At 49.9% G+C, this 13,433-nt stretch overlaps 1 protein-coding gene across 1 annotated transcript; it reads right to left on the minus strand.

The window, feature by feature from the left end:
* Positions 1 to 426: 426 nt before the first annotated feature.
* LOC309672462 (nucleoporin NUP35-like) lies at positions 427 to 12,869 on the minus strand (the record flags this gene model as incomplete). Its single annotated transcript, XM_082483991.1, has 8 exons — positions 427 to 504; positions 8,418 to 8,546; positions 8,637 to 8,706; positions 9,102 to 9,243; positions 9,625 to 9,685; positions 11,317 to 11,444; positions 12,133 to 12,303; positions 12,851 to 12,869. 8 exons carry the CDS (start codon positions 12,867 to 12,869, stop codon positions 427 to 429), a joined length of 798 nt encoding a protein of 265 aa, XP_082340117.1.
* Between the last annotated feature and the right edge of the window lie 564 nt (positions 12,870 to 13,433).

Genomic DNA, 13,433 nt, shown 5'->3' on the forward strand with positions numbered 1-13,433 from the left:
CCAAAGAGTCCTAAATCTTCAGTCCTAAATCCTGACCGTCAAGACTCCTCTCTGACCTCTTTAACGCATCCAAGAACTCTTAGGGTGTATTCTGCAAAGCGCTCTACCCCCATCAAGGTTTTCGGCTTCAGTGGCATACTTAACCACTCATTTTGGGAGGCCCACCTTAGTACCTTACTGGTTCCCACTTTTCTAGAGTTCATACCCTGAGGCTGTAATAAACCCTTTTAAAAACAGTTAGGTGAAATTCACACAATTATTTTCAATTTCATATCTATTTCCTTAGAAGGCTTTTATTTAGGGGGACCAGACAAGAATCAGACGAATTCTGACCTGCAAGTAGCGGAGAGCTCATTTCCATTACACCAACTGCACGGCTGTTTAAAGCATAGGGTTCCGGAGCCTCTGGTATAGGTAAATTGCCCATCAAGAATTCAGGAAGAAACTCAAAACTCTCCTCAGGTACTGGAGATGTTCGGGAGCCAGGACTCTTTGGCTCAGCTCCTGTATTAATGAAAAAAAAACACACAAAAAACCATGGAAGCAGCCAAGTGATCGAGACTTTTCTACAGCATAAATGGATGTTCCATTAAAAAAACGTAAAACAATGTACACTAAGTGACTAAGTTTGTTCTAATAACGTATTTTACAAGTAATAAAAGTTTATCATAATCTGGCATTTTTTTGCAATGACAAGAACTGCCACGCTGAGACTTCATTGTTAGAACACACTGCTTCGGCTACAGCTGGATTTCCGGGTTAGAGGGTAATTATGGGGTTGTTTCAAAGGTCTTTCTTTGGTAAAGGCCATCATGCCAAGGCTGGATTCTCCTGCCCTGCTGGCCGGTTCCGCACCCTAGACAGGGGAATGTACTCCAACACAGCACCGCGGGCTCACGCCAGCCACGTCGCGACTTCACCGAGGCCCTGCCACCGCAGCCGCACTCGCCACCCCCCTGAGCTGTACCTGCTTTCGGGGTGCTTCAGGGGCGGATCTTATACCCCGGAGCACCGGCCCCTTGGTTTAAACCCACAAGCCTTTTCGCTTTACCCCAGGAGAAGGGGCTCATCCTGGCGCCGTCTCCCATCACCCAACTTCAGCCCCGCGGCCTCCGGACTCCCCCAACGTGCAGCACCGCCAGAAGCGACGGACAGCCCCGGTCCGGGCCTACTCAGCAGGCCAGCGGAGGGCGGGCAGCGCCGGGGGGACGAGCCGGGCAGCCTCGTCCGGGCAGCAGCCGCCTCTGAGGCACCTCGCGCCGCCCAACGGCCCCGCACGCGCACAAGGGCCGCGCGGCACGACCCGGCCCGGCCCGGCCCGCCCCGCCCCGGCCCGGCCCGGCGCGCGCGGGGCCAGGCGGCGGCCGGCAGAGCCGGAGGGGGCGCGAGGCCGGGAAGGGGGGGCGGCCCCGCGGCCCGGCTCACCTGCGGACGGCGGCTCCGCGGCGAAGGCGGCCGTGTGCGCCCGGGCGGCGGGGAAACCTGGGTTCTGCCTGAAGGCACTGCAGGGCGAGTGCTCTTCCCCGAGGAAAAGCCGCAGGGGTGCTGAGAAAAGCCCTCCGGGGCTGAGCGAGGGCTGAGCGGCTCCGGCAGAGGCAAAGGCGGAGGCGGAGGCAGGTGGGCTAGGGGCGCCCGGGGCTGCAGAAGCCTCAGTCCACAAAGGCAGGAAAAGGCATTTCCTGCGTCTGCCTGCGCGGAGGTTTCTTCGGAAGCCCACCGTGGAGCACAAAGCGCCCCGAGCCAGAAACCTGACTTGTCTCTCCCTCCGCGCTTTGGGGGTTTTACTGGGGACCAGCTCCAGCTTCCCCCTGTAACCCGGGTGCCCATCAGGGATGTCACCGAACAGAGTCCAGAGCTGAGCAAGACGCTGTGGTTGGGACGGGGCTGAGCCGTCACAGAAGGCACCTGACCTTGAAGAGGGTGCAAAAGGAAACGACGGGTCCAACGTGTTCTTCTGCAGTTGCGGACTTAGACAGAAGCCAGCCCAAAAGAGAACTTGTGGACCAAAGGGGAGCCCAGAGGGGATCCCAGACTGCCCCTGGGTAGTTCTGGTGCTAAAAGACACCCCCCCTTTGTGACTCATGAGCATGCTCATCGGGTAACCTCCCTGACTGGATTAAACATGAGCTTGGATGCAGATGTCTCATCAGGAGTGCCCAGGGAATCATTACTGACCAATTGGCTGTGTTTGACTGTAGTAAATATCGGGTGTTTGGAAACATGAGGTGTGCTGGCTGTTGTTAAATGGCTGGACCCCCATTCTACAGAATGGAAATAAACCCAGAAATCTGAGACTTGAAGGGCTTGTTCTAATTTTCACGCAACATAGCCTCACCACATCTTGGTAGTCCTCATGAGTGGCAGAGAATTGGATGGGACAGGACTTCAGTGCGCACCAACCACTTGAGCCTTCTCTTCTCCACGCTGAACAACCCCAGCTCTCTCAGCCTGTCCTCACAGGAGAGGTGCTCCAGCCCTCTGATCACCTCGGAGGCCCTCCTCTGGGCCCGCTCCAACAGGTCCATGTCTTCCCTGTGTTGGGGGCTCCAGAGCTGGACGCAGTACTCCAGGTGGGGTCTCACCAGAGCAGAGTAGAGGGGCAGAATCACCTCCCTTGACCTGCTGGCCACGCATCTTCTGATGCAGCCCAGGACACGGTTGGCCTTCTGGGCTGTGATCACGCTTTGCCGGCTCATGCTGAGCTTCTCCTCAATCAGCACCCCCAGCTCCTTCTCCTCAGGGCTGCTCTCGATCCATTCTCCCCCCAGCCTGGATCTGTGCTTGGGATTGCCCCGACCCTGAGGTAGGACCTTGCACTTGGCCTTGTTCAACTTCAGGAGGTTGGCACGGGCCCACCTCTCCAGCCTGTCCAGGTCCCCCTCTACCCTGAGGTAGAGACAGGAGACAAACGGGGAAGTCCTGGGGGGGAGTTCAAGAAAAAGGGCGGAAGGGAAATGAAAGCTTCAGCCCCGTGTCCAGGAGGAGCCGGGGACACTCCCAACCGGCAATGCAGGCACCCCTGAGACAAGCGGTAGGGGTATGCCAGTTTTTGTCCGTGTCCCCTTGACTACCTCTGACCTGTGCCATTGGAAACAATCTCTTGGATACCATCGAGGAAACCCTGAAGGAAGGTATCAGCTCTCAGAAACCGTGATGTTGACTCACAACCCCAACTGGGGAGTGTCCGGGTTTGAGGTAAAACAGAACCAATTTTGTTCGGTAACGTCGCTTCTTAGCTGGGCCTCTCCAACTACTGAAATTAACTGCATCTTGTGCAGAGAGTGCTCACTCTCTCAGAGTGATAAGACCAATTGTTTATAGCTGATGCCCAGGCATGGTATGCAGAGAGGCTCTTGCTTATGCTTATTGCTGTAACACCCAAGGCCAACCAACTTTGTTATTTGCCCCGCTGGAGGGTCGGAAGCGGAAAAGCATAGTGGGGTCCCACCTGCAGGGAGGAGCGGACAGGACAGGTGACCCAAACCTGACCAACAGGGTATTCCATCCCATCTGCCTCATGCTCAGTATAAAAACTGAGGGATCAAAGGGTCAGCTCTCTTCCTTCAGTGGCCGACGTCTGAGGAGGACTCTCTTCGTCTGCCTGTGATCCTGATCCTGAATGCAGATCCGGAATTCAGTTCCCGTCCGTCACTGAGTCCAGCCTGGGACTGCCCCAGTGCCAGCCAGCGTCGCGACTGTCATCTCGGGAGCTTGATACGGTTTTGTCTATATTTTTCATTATTTCTTTTTATTTCATGATTAGTATTTCATTAAATACTAATTTACACCACACCCCCCCACCCCCCCACACCCCCCCTCCCACGCCCCCCACCCCCCACACCCCTACTCTCCAGTGCACTTCCTTCTTCTTCAGGCTTGGCCCTAAGTTTCCCGCATCAGAGTCTCAGGCCTCGGATTTTATAAAATAATGAATTTAATTGAGAGGTACAGCAGCACTGACAGCCCGGGCTGGGTGCCTCCAAAAGACAGGGACCGCCAACAAAGAAATCCCTGGGCAATTACACACTCGTGATCTATACCCCCGCCCCTCACGCGCTCTCCACACGCTCTCCACGCGTCCTTTAGTCCCAAGGTGATTCTTGGCCTGGTGTCTTCTAACATCTGGCTGCTGCCGCCGCCTTCTGTGTCCGGGCAGGCTGGCTCTTCTCTTGTTGATCTGCAGTTTCAGCCCAGGGTTGGAGCCTCCTTATCTTCTGGCTTACACTCCTTGTGCACCTGCGCTCCTGGAAGAACATGGAGAACTGAAGAGTCCCAGGCTTGGGAAAAACACTACAGAAACATCAGTGCGATATCAACATCTTCCCCATAGGAAAAGACTAAACACAGCCCTCTACCAGCTGCGAGGAAAATCACTAAGAAAAAGAACTCTATGCCCGCCTGAAGGCTTCAACAAATCTAGCTCCTCGTGCCAAGTAAACCTAGGCAAACAGCGCAAATCACACCCAAAGTAATTTATTCTCATTAAAACTTACTTATTTACACTAAGCAACTACTATCCCCCAACAGGGATAGCTCCCGGGCAACACTGGCAAAGAGATTCCACATTTTGGCAACTCAGAGAAAAGTTCAAATCTCGGCTTGTTTTGGGAGACACCTTTTCGAGCTGGCCGGAAGCTTTCCCTTGCCGCACCAATTGGGCGAGAGAAGTTGTCAAAGCTCTGTTAAAAGAAGTAATTCCTAGATTGGGAACTCCTGAGGGGTCCTCCTCTGATAACGGGCCTCATTTCATTCACAGGGGTTCCGAATTGCTCCAGGAGCGAGGCAAGGAGCGAATCCTTTTGAAGTATTGCCTGGAAAACTGTATCCCGGTAAAAGTCTGGGTACGCCAAGCGATCAAATGCCTCTTAAAGGGGAGGGAATGTTCCACAATTATTTGTTGTCTCTTTTGCGTGTTTTGTCATCCTTACACGGGATTCTTACTCAGCGAGCTCCTCCGCCCCTGGATTCTCCGGTACAGGAGCTTCATCCTGGAGACTCAGCGGGGTGGTTGGCAACGTGAGGTGCGCTGGCTCTTGTTAAATGCCCGGCACCTGATCCTGCAGAATTGAAATGAAAACAACTATCTCGACTCAGTGTGTTGATTGGCTCTCGCACACCGGGTGGAGAACCCCCCTGTAGGGACCACATTAGCATCCGAGGGACATTAGGCATGCTCCTGGACTAACCTTTTGGTGTCGTGGCATCAGAGAAGTGCAGCTGAAGAACTTTCAGACCACGCTGCAGCGTGAAGCAAAGCACGGAAATAGGTATGCCTGGGTATTCACCTGGCAATCACACTCCTGACCCAAACGGAAATGCTGATGTTGACCCACACCAACACAGACACCAAATCGAAACACACAGGGACATTTGAGTTACTGCTGAGTAGCGCTTACACCGGGTCCAGGCCTTTTCTGCTTCTCACAGCACCCCACCAGCCAGTAGGCTGGGGGTGCCCGAGAAGCTGGCAGGAGACACAGCCGGGACAGCTGACCCCAGCTGACCAACAGGGTATTCCACGGACACGTTGCGTTTTTCTATTCAGCTCTTTCAACTCAACATTTCATAGCTTAGAATGCTACAGTTTCCTACCTGTTACGTGCGTGCTGCTGTAAAAGACCCACGGAGACGACATTTAAACATGAGCTAGTTTTAACGCTGGTTGCTACCACTGCGGTAAAAATCAGCAGCATCTGCTCGGCTGATCACGCTTTGAGAATCGTTAGGCAGCATCATACTTCACGGTTCGGAAAAACGATGTGCAGAACTCACACTTGTTTAAAAAACAACCTAAGAACAACTTACATTTATTCAGCTTTCTATAGAAAACAGAGTTAAAAAGTTGCTACGACATTTAGAACGCCCTGCCAGAGATAATTATGAAAGAACAATGAATCCAAACAAAATAATTAACATCACATATACTAAGAACAGTCCCAGTCCCCAGAAGCCAAATATGCACAGTGTTCTTTCTCCAAGGAGCCTGCCACCTTTCCAGACAAAAAAAAGAAAAAAGAAAAAAAGAAACAAACAGTAAGATGAAAGGCATCAGTAAATAAAGCTGCCATTTTAAACATGTACAACTTATGGGGAAGCAACGTACAGAGGGAAAAAAAGCCAGCACTGATGTGATTTCTACAATCAGGCAATCAGAGCACAAAAGGGAAAAAAGCACTTCTATTTACATTTGCTCGGTGTTTAAAAATGTGTCTACATTGCCATCATTTAAAGTGCAAGCTACGTGTCTGCTGAATTAACTGACGCTGTAACAGGTGACACGCAAGTTAAAATCCTGCCACCAGTCCTTCTACACCTGACCACAGATGCCAGTAGCATCTTTGAAACCCTGACCAACTTAGTGTGTTACTTCCTCTTGTATATTACCAACCAAACACAGATCCCATTGCTCTAGGTAAAATACTTTTACCTTTTCTAGGACCGTGTCTGCCAGAAACCACCTAGAAGGCAGGGGGAAAAAGGAAGAGAGAAAATAGAGAGAGTCAGTCAACACAGTTAATTCTCATTATACCAACCAGGTCTTTTTCTTTTCCCAAGTGCTGCTCTATTTGCACAGACTACGTTTGAAAGAGTTTCAAAACAAGTCCTTAACCTCTGGAAACAGGACAAGTCATCAATTCATTTATCATTATTATCAGGACTACCATCATTATCAGTATTATCGTTATTTCAGAGCCTGAAGAGAGTAAGGTTGTACTTGAGGCACATCTTTAAAGAAACGACAGGAGGAGAAGATCGAGGCCAAAGTCACGTGGAAGTGATTGAGCGTACAGCCTCATCCAACTCAGAGGAGACAGCACAAAGAAACACGCACTTCTGTTCCCTTAAAATACCTGATAGTGTCTCACGGAAGCTTGATATGCTGGGGCAAGAGGTCTCATCGTAGGAAACCTTGGGGTACAAACTGAAGGCATTGACGATCTAGAGCTTCTTTCCAAGTTGGCCATCACACTCTTAAGAAGAGGCATAGTAGAATGTAAGCAAGTACCACAAAGCAGTACTTCAACCTTTAGTATCTAGAATTATTATCCGGAATCGTCTCATAACATCCGTTCACATTTCTGAGCCAGCAAGGTAAATTGACAGGTAAATTGCCTGTCAGTACAGAGCACCACCAAGCATTTCTCTCACTGCAAGCATTGATAGGTTGCATTATGCCATTGCACAGCAGTGGAAGCTTGTCATCTGTTCACTGTAGGTCCTAAGCGGCAGCCAAGTTTGAAACAGTGCAGAGAAAATAAAAAATGGTAAGACTTGCAGCAGTCTTCAAGAAGTAACTTTTTTTCAGGCCCAGATGAACACACGTAGCACAACATCCTCTTTCCAAAGACTTCTAAGAATATTCTAGCCGAGCCCTAGAGGAGCCTCTCCAGTCCTTTACCCGCTGGCAGCTTTTGGCTCAGGTTCAGTTTGCCAAGGAGTTTCACTCAGTCCCCTTGGCAAATGCTAGAAAAGGAGGCAGAAGGCTCCATTTTTGTCAGCTGTGTTTGGAAGGGAATGCGTGCAGAATGGAAGGGGCAGCAAGCGACCCGATGGGAACCACAAGTTCCACAAGAACCCAGAGAACACAAGACGGGAAATGGCAACCAGCCTGGGGAGACCCGATTTGCTGCATTAGACTCAGCAGAGCACAGCCTTCAACAGCCTCGGGACGACAGACATTGAGAAGCCCATCGGGACGACAGACATTGAGAAGCCCGTCTGGCCGCAGACGGCTATCCAAAATACAGCATAGGGGTAGCGTCCCGTGGGGGTGGCAGCTGCCTCTGCTCAACACAAGGGGAACTGACCCATGGAACTACCTGCTCCTTTTCAATCAGAAGCCGAAGCACTGATGCCAAATCCATCCTATCCAATTGCCAATTGCAAGGCAGAGCTTTACAGACTAAGGCCAAACCCTCAAATGCATTGGTCTCCAGCAGTCTCTCTTGCCTCCAAACATACAGGCTAATGACTATGGCTTTGGTTAGGGATATTTCAAAGCGGACACTAGCCACAAAAAACAGGCATTTCAAAAGCAACAAAGACCAGATACCTGACAATTGAGTGTCTTAGATCGTTACTTGTAGCGTTCCAGCTACCAATTCCCGTCTCGGAAACTCTTGTAGCTCAAGTGTCTCCTATGTTATGGTTTCCCTTCGTATCTGGTACAACAACAGAATCCTGTGCATTCTAACTTCCAAGCAGCACAGAGGTTTGCAATCGTGATCCTTCTCAGCAGCAAATTTGGACAAACGCTTACGAAAAACTCATGTAAGGCAGAAGAGACTCTACCTACAGAACTTAACTTGCTAGGTTTTGCAATTCAAAAAGGGAAAAAAGAAAAGAGGTCAGGGAAAATCAAGAGGAAGCCCAAAAGCAGAGCGCCTTCCATGTCATAAAAGCAGCTGGTAACTTACTTGATCTGTACACCGCTTGACACCAATCATGATACCGTCACCAAACACTTTTCCATCTTTGCTTAAGGCTTTCCGGGCTTGAAATTTAGACTGGTATTGAATATGCATCCAGTTTCCCGTGTTGGACATCTAGATGACATTAAGTGACAATTGTGACACTCAGCCTTTTAAAGAATGAGCCACAACGTTTTCAGAAATAAATCTCAAACTAAGACATACCACATGCTTTAAGATGGTTCCATACTGCCCAAACTGTTGAAGAATATAGGAAGCTGATGCCGGAGTAAATCTGAAAAACCGAAAAAAAAAAGAATCCAGAATTTACCGGGAGCACTTTATGAAATCTGGTGCTAAAACAGGAGCCTAGGAAGGGGGTTTAGAAATCCAGAAGAGACCAGTGTGTTAATGCCATTTTAGAAGCAGGGCCTGCAGGAATATTATCTTCTAGGCTTTCTTCCTTCACCACACCCCAATGGCAGAATGCTGCCTTTCTAACTGGAAAAAAATAACATGCAGCTTAAGTTAAGGTGCTTCACTAGAACAGGGGCATTGACTGGCTTCAGCCGCAGCTGTACTTCCGGCAGAACCTAGGAATGCCAGACAACAGCAACGTCCAAGGCCTCCTTGCCACACGTTGCCAGGATTTCACCCGTGATTTTTCTCATGCTTTGGAAGTCTACTTACCCAAATACAGTTACCCATGTGCCATCAAGTTGATCCGCTGCACTTAGGGATCCACCCTGAGTATAAAAAGGATCTTGTTGAGCAGGAGATGGAGTGCTCTTGCTAGGCTGCCTGGCACTCGCAGGAGTGAACGTCCCTGAAGCTGTTAAATTGAAATGGCATTGTTTAACAAATCACTTTTGCAAGACAGATCAGCTTAGGAGCCTAAACTCAAGATCAGAAACCTTATGAAGATTCAAGGCGACCCATAGATCTCAGCAGCTTCACTCAAGCACAACTACCTCTGTGCTCACTTCAACAACACACTTGAATAAGGAATAAACAAAGCTGATTGCAATTTAGTTTATCTCAAAGTGGAAAACCATTTCCCGTTCACATCCACATCTCTTTTGAAAAGCCCGTAAAGAAAGATACAAGTCCTTCGTCAACTAGCAAGGAGTTGATGCAGCTTGAACAGTAATGGTTTTTCTTTCTTAAGGAAAGCTGTAAGACAGTCGATTATCTATTTTGACATGATATCTACCTGTTCCAGGAGTTGCTGGCAGAGTTCCAACCAATGGGCTTTGTGTTAGAGAGAAGCTGGCCTGCAGTAAAATACAGAAAGAGTAACAAATCATTCTTACAGGTGCACTTCTCAGATCAGCCGAGAGCATTTCCAGGCATTTCCAAGTACATTTCATACAAGATTATTAAAAGTTAGCAACGAAAAGTGATTTGACAATGGTATTACGTTCTAGCACGCTGCCTAGCAGATTGTCTGGACAGCCAGTCGGCCTCTGGAATGCCATTCTGGCATTTCCAGCTGATGACTAAGCCTTAGAAGAGAAGGCAGTTAACTTTCCTGATCAGAGGCTTCAGTGCAACGATCAGAGATAGCATGGGAGTGTAGAGCAAACTCCTGAAGGGAAGCGCCACAAGCAACAGGATTCAGGCACTGTCTGCAATATTTTAGCATCTAACAAGAAAGAGCTACCAGTACACAAGAAGAAAGCTTAGTTAGGCTTAGGGTGAGCTTTAGGCAATAGGAACTGAAGAATCCCTTACCTAACACCAATCGCATATGCTTTGTGAAACCAAGCAGCTCTTGGTATCGATACTCAGAAATCTGCAAGATTTACTTTTTCAAAAAAACAGGCATCTCGCCAGTGCTGTAGTAGAGCAATTCACACATTCACCTGCATCCTGATGGAAAGCATGCCAGGATCATTAGTCACCAGCATCTGATTTTCACTGTCTAAAAGGCTTACAAATCACGAGAGCATCATCCCCACTGGTATTCCTCACCACTGACTTCCTTATCCTCTCAACTCCTTACTGCAACTGTGCTAAAGGAAAGTATACTTCCAGCTTTAGCAGCCAGGAGTTATTTGCTTTTTAACATAGAAGGATTTCAATATCCAAAACAATTTTAGTACATTTTTAGTCTGAATCAGGGCACGTCTCAGATGCAAGATCAAACAAACTTGAGCACCACTCTGCCTAGCAACATGTATTCTGAGAGCTGGTCTTTCTTTATTTTTGTTTTTTAAAATATCCAGTCCTTTAGGACAGTTGGGTTCTGTCCTTCGCAGAGTAATTGAACTTTAAAAATAAACTTTTCAGAAGGTAACACACAAAAAAGGACTGCACATTCAGTGAGGCCTTCTCCTTGCATCTAAAGAATCATGTTCACCAAAAGAGAACCTACTAATGTTTGGCTGCTTGCTTGAGGTAAGTGTTGGAGCTTATTATTAGAATGACCTTGCAGAAATTTTTTGTTACTTTCAAAATTGACCCCGTCTCCCTCCCCAAAGTTTGATGACATCTTTCCCTCCGCACAAAAGTCCTCCTAGCTCAGTAAATGCCTCTAGTGCCCACTAACAGAAAAGAGAACACAAATTTGGGCCCTTCGGGCAATCAGCAGCCCCATAGATTTACAAGAAGGTAAAAAGCTCTCACAAGTCTGCATTTGTCATGGACAAAGCATAACAGAGGCAAGATTTGCACTTTGCATTCTCTACAGCACCGAAAATCACTAACAACAGGAGACGGCTCCACAACGGCAGCTCGCAGTTAGGCTACACAGGAACAGGCACACCAAGCAACCAGACTAAGCAGCAGCAGGACCTGAAGGCTCACCAGCCAGTTTGCTGACAACGGAGTTAAAAGAACTCACGGAAGCAGTAAACTACCTCCCCTCTTCTGCTTCCAACAGGCCAGTACCTAAGCCACTTACTGGTCTTCCTGAGCTTAGAGGCATCGATCCAAGTGCAGGACTAGATAATTCATCATAAAGGCTTCGAACTGGCGGTGCACTGCTTTTCACTTTAGGCGTCGGGACTACTGCTGGTCGGGGAGATCCTCCTGCAATCAAAAGGAATAAACGAAGAGCCTGAGAAGACTTGCAAGTTTACTCCACTGCTACTTGTTCTTGAAACTTCAGCAGGAAATTCAGCCAGGAAAGACTCTGGATTCTTTCGCTGGGGGCTTGCAAAACCATCCGGCCTCCCCAACTCTGCAGCCTCGGTCGTTCTACGGAAGAATATCACACATGTGTCAGACACTGCCTCCTCCAGTACAACCGAGAATTAAACCGACTGAAAGATCATGACATAGCTCTGAACACTTTGCGGGTGTTTACCCCGGCCGGGTTGGGGGGGAGGGGGTTAGTTTGACTTCACGGTTTTCACTTGCAAAACATTTGGAAAATTAAGCTCTTCCAAAGAGTCCTAAATCTTCAGTCCTAAATCCTGACCGTCAAGACTCCTCTCTGACCTCTTTAACGCATCCAAGAACTCTTAGGGTGTATTCTGCAAAGCGCTCTACCCCCATCAAGGTTTTCGGCTTCAGTGGCATACTTAACCACTCATTTTGGGAGGCCCACCTTAGTACCTTACTGGTTCCCACTTTTCTAGAGTTCATACCCTGAGGCTGTAATAAACCCTTTTAAAAACAGTTAGGTGAAATTCACACAATTATTTTCAATTTCATATCTATTTCCTTAGAAGGCTTTTATTTAGGGGGACCAGACAAGAATCAGACGAATTCTGACCTGCAAGTAGCGGAGAGCTCATTTCCATTACACCAACTGCACGGCTGTTCAAAGCATAGGGTTCCGGAGCCTCTGGTATAGGTAAATTGCCCATCAAGAATTCAGGAAGAAACTCAAAACTCTCCTCAGGTACTGGAGATGTTCGGGAGCCAGGACTCTTTGGCTCAGCTCCTGTATTAATGAAAAAAAAACACACAAAAAACCATGGAAGCAGCCAAGTGATCGAGACTTTTCTACAGCATAAATGGATGTTCCATTAAAAAAACGTAAAACAATGTACACTAAGTGACTAAGTTTGTTCTAATAACGTATTTTACAAGTAATAAAAGTTTATCATAATCTGGCATTTTTTTGCAATGACAAGAACTGCCACGCTGAGACTTCATTGTTAGAACACACTGCTTCGGCTACAGCTGGATTTCCGGGTTAGAGGGTAATTATGGGGTTGTTTCAAAGGTCTTTCTTTGGTAAAGGCCATCATGCCAAGGCTGGATTCTCCTGCCCTGCTGGCCGGTTCCGCACCCTAGACAGGGGAATGTACTCCAACACAGCACCGCGGGCTCACGCCAGCCACGTCGCGACTTCACCGAGGCCCTGCCACCGCAGCCGCACTCGCCACCCCCCTGAGCTGTACCTGCTTTCGGGGTGCTTCAGGGGCGGATCTTATACCCCGGAGCACCGGCCCCTTGGTTTAAACCCACAAGCCTTTTCGCTTTACCCCAGGAGAAGGGGCTCATCCTGGCGCCGTCTCCCATCACCCAACTTCAGCCCCGCGGCCTCCGGACTCCCCCAACGTGCAGCACCGCCAGAAGCGACGGACAGCCCCGGTCCGGGCCTACTCAGCAGGCCAGCGGAGGGCGGGCAGCGCCGGGGGGACGAGCCGGGCAGCCTCGTCCGGGCAGCAGCCGCCTCTGAGGCACCTCGCGCCGCCCAACGGCCCCGCACGCGCACAAGGGCCGCGCGGCACGACCCGGCCCGGCCCGGCCCGCCCCGCCCCGGCCCGGCCCGGCGCGCGCGGGGCCAGGCGGCGGCCGGCAGAGCCGGAGGGGGCGCGAGGCCGGGAAGGGGGGGCGGCCCCGCGGCCCGGCTCACCTGCGGACGGCGGCTCCGCGGCGAAGGCGGCCGTGTGCGCCCGGGCGGCGGGGAAACCTGGGTTCTGCCTGAAGGCACTGCAGGGCGAGTGCTCTTCCCCGAGGAAAAGCCGCAGGGGTGCTGAGAAAAGCCCTCCGGGGCTGAGCGAGGGCTGAGCGGCTCCGGCAGAGGCAAAGGCGGAGGCGGAGGCAGGTGGGCTAGGGGCGCCC

This window comes from Vanellus vanellus, assembly GCF_965231255.1.
Source record: "Vanellus vanellus genome assembly, chromosome: 5".
Classification (NCBI taxonomy): domain Eukaryota; kingdom Metazoa; phylum Chordata; class Aves; order Charadriiformes; family Charadriidae; genus Vanellus; species Vanellus vanellus.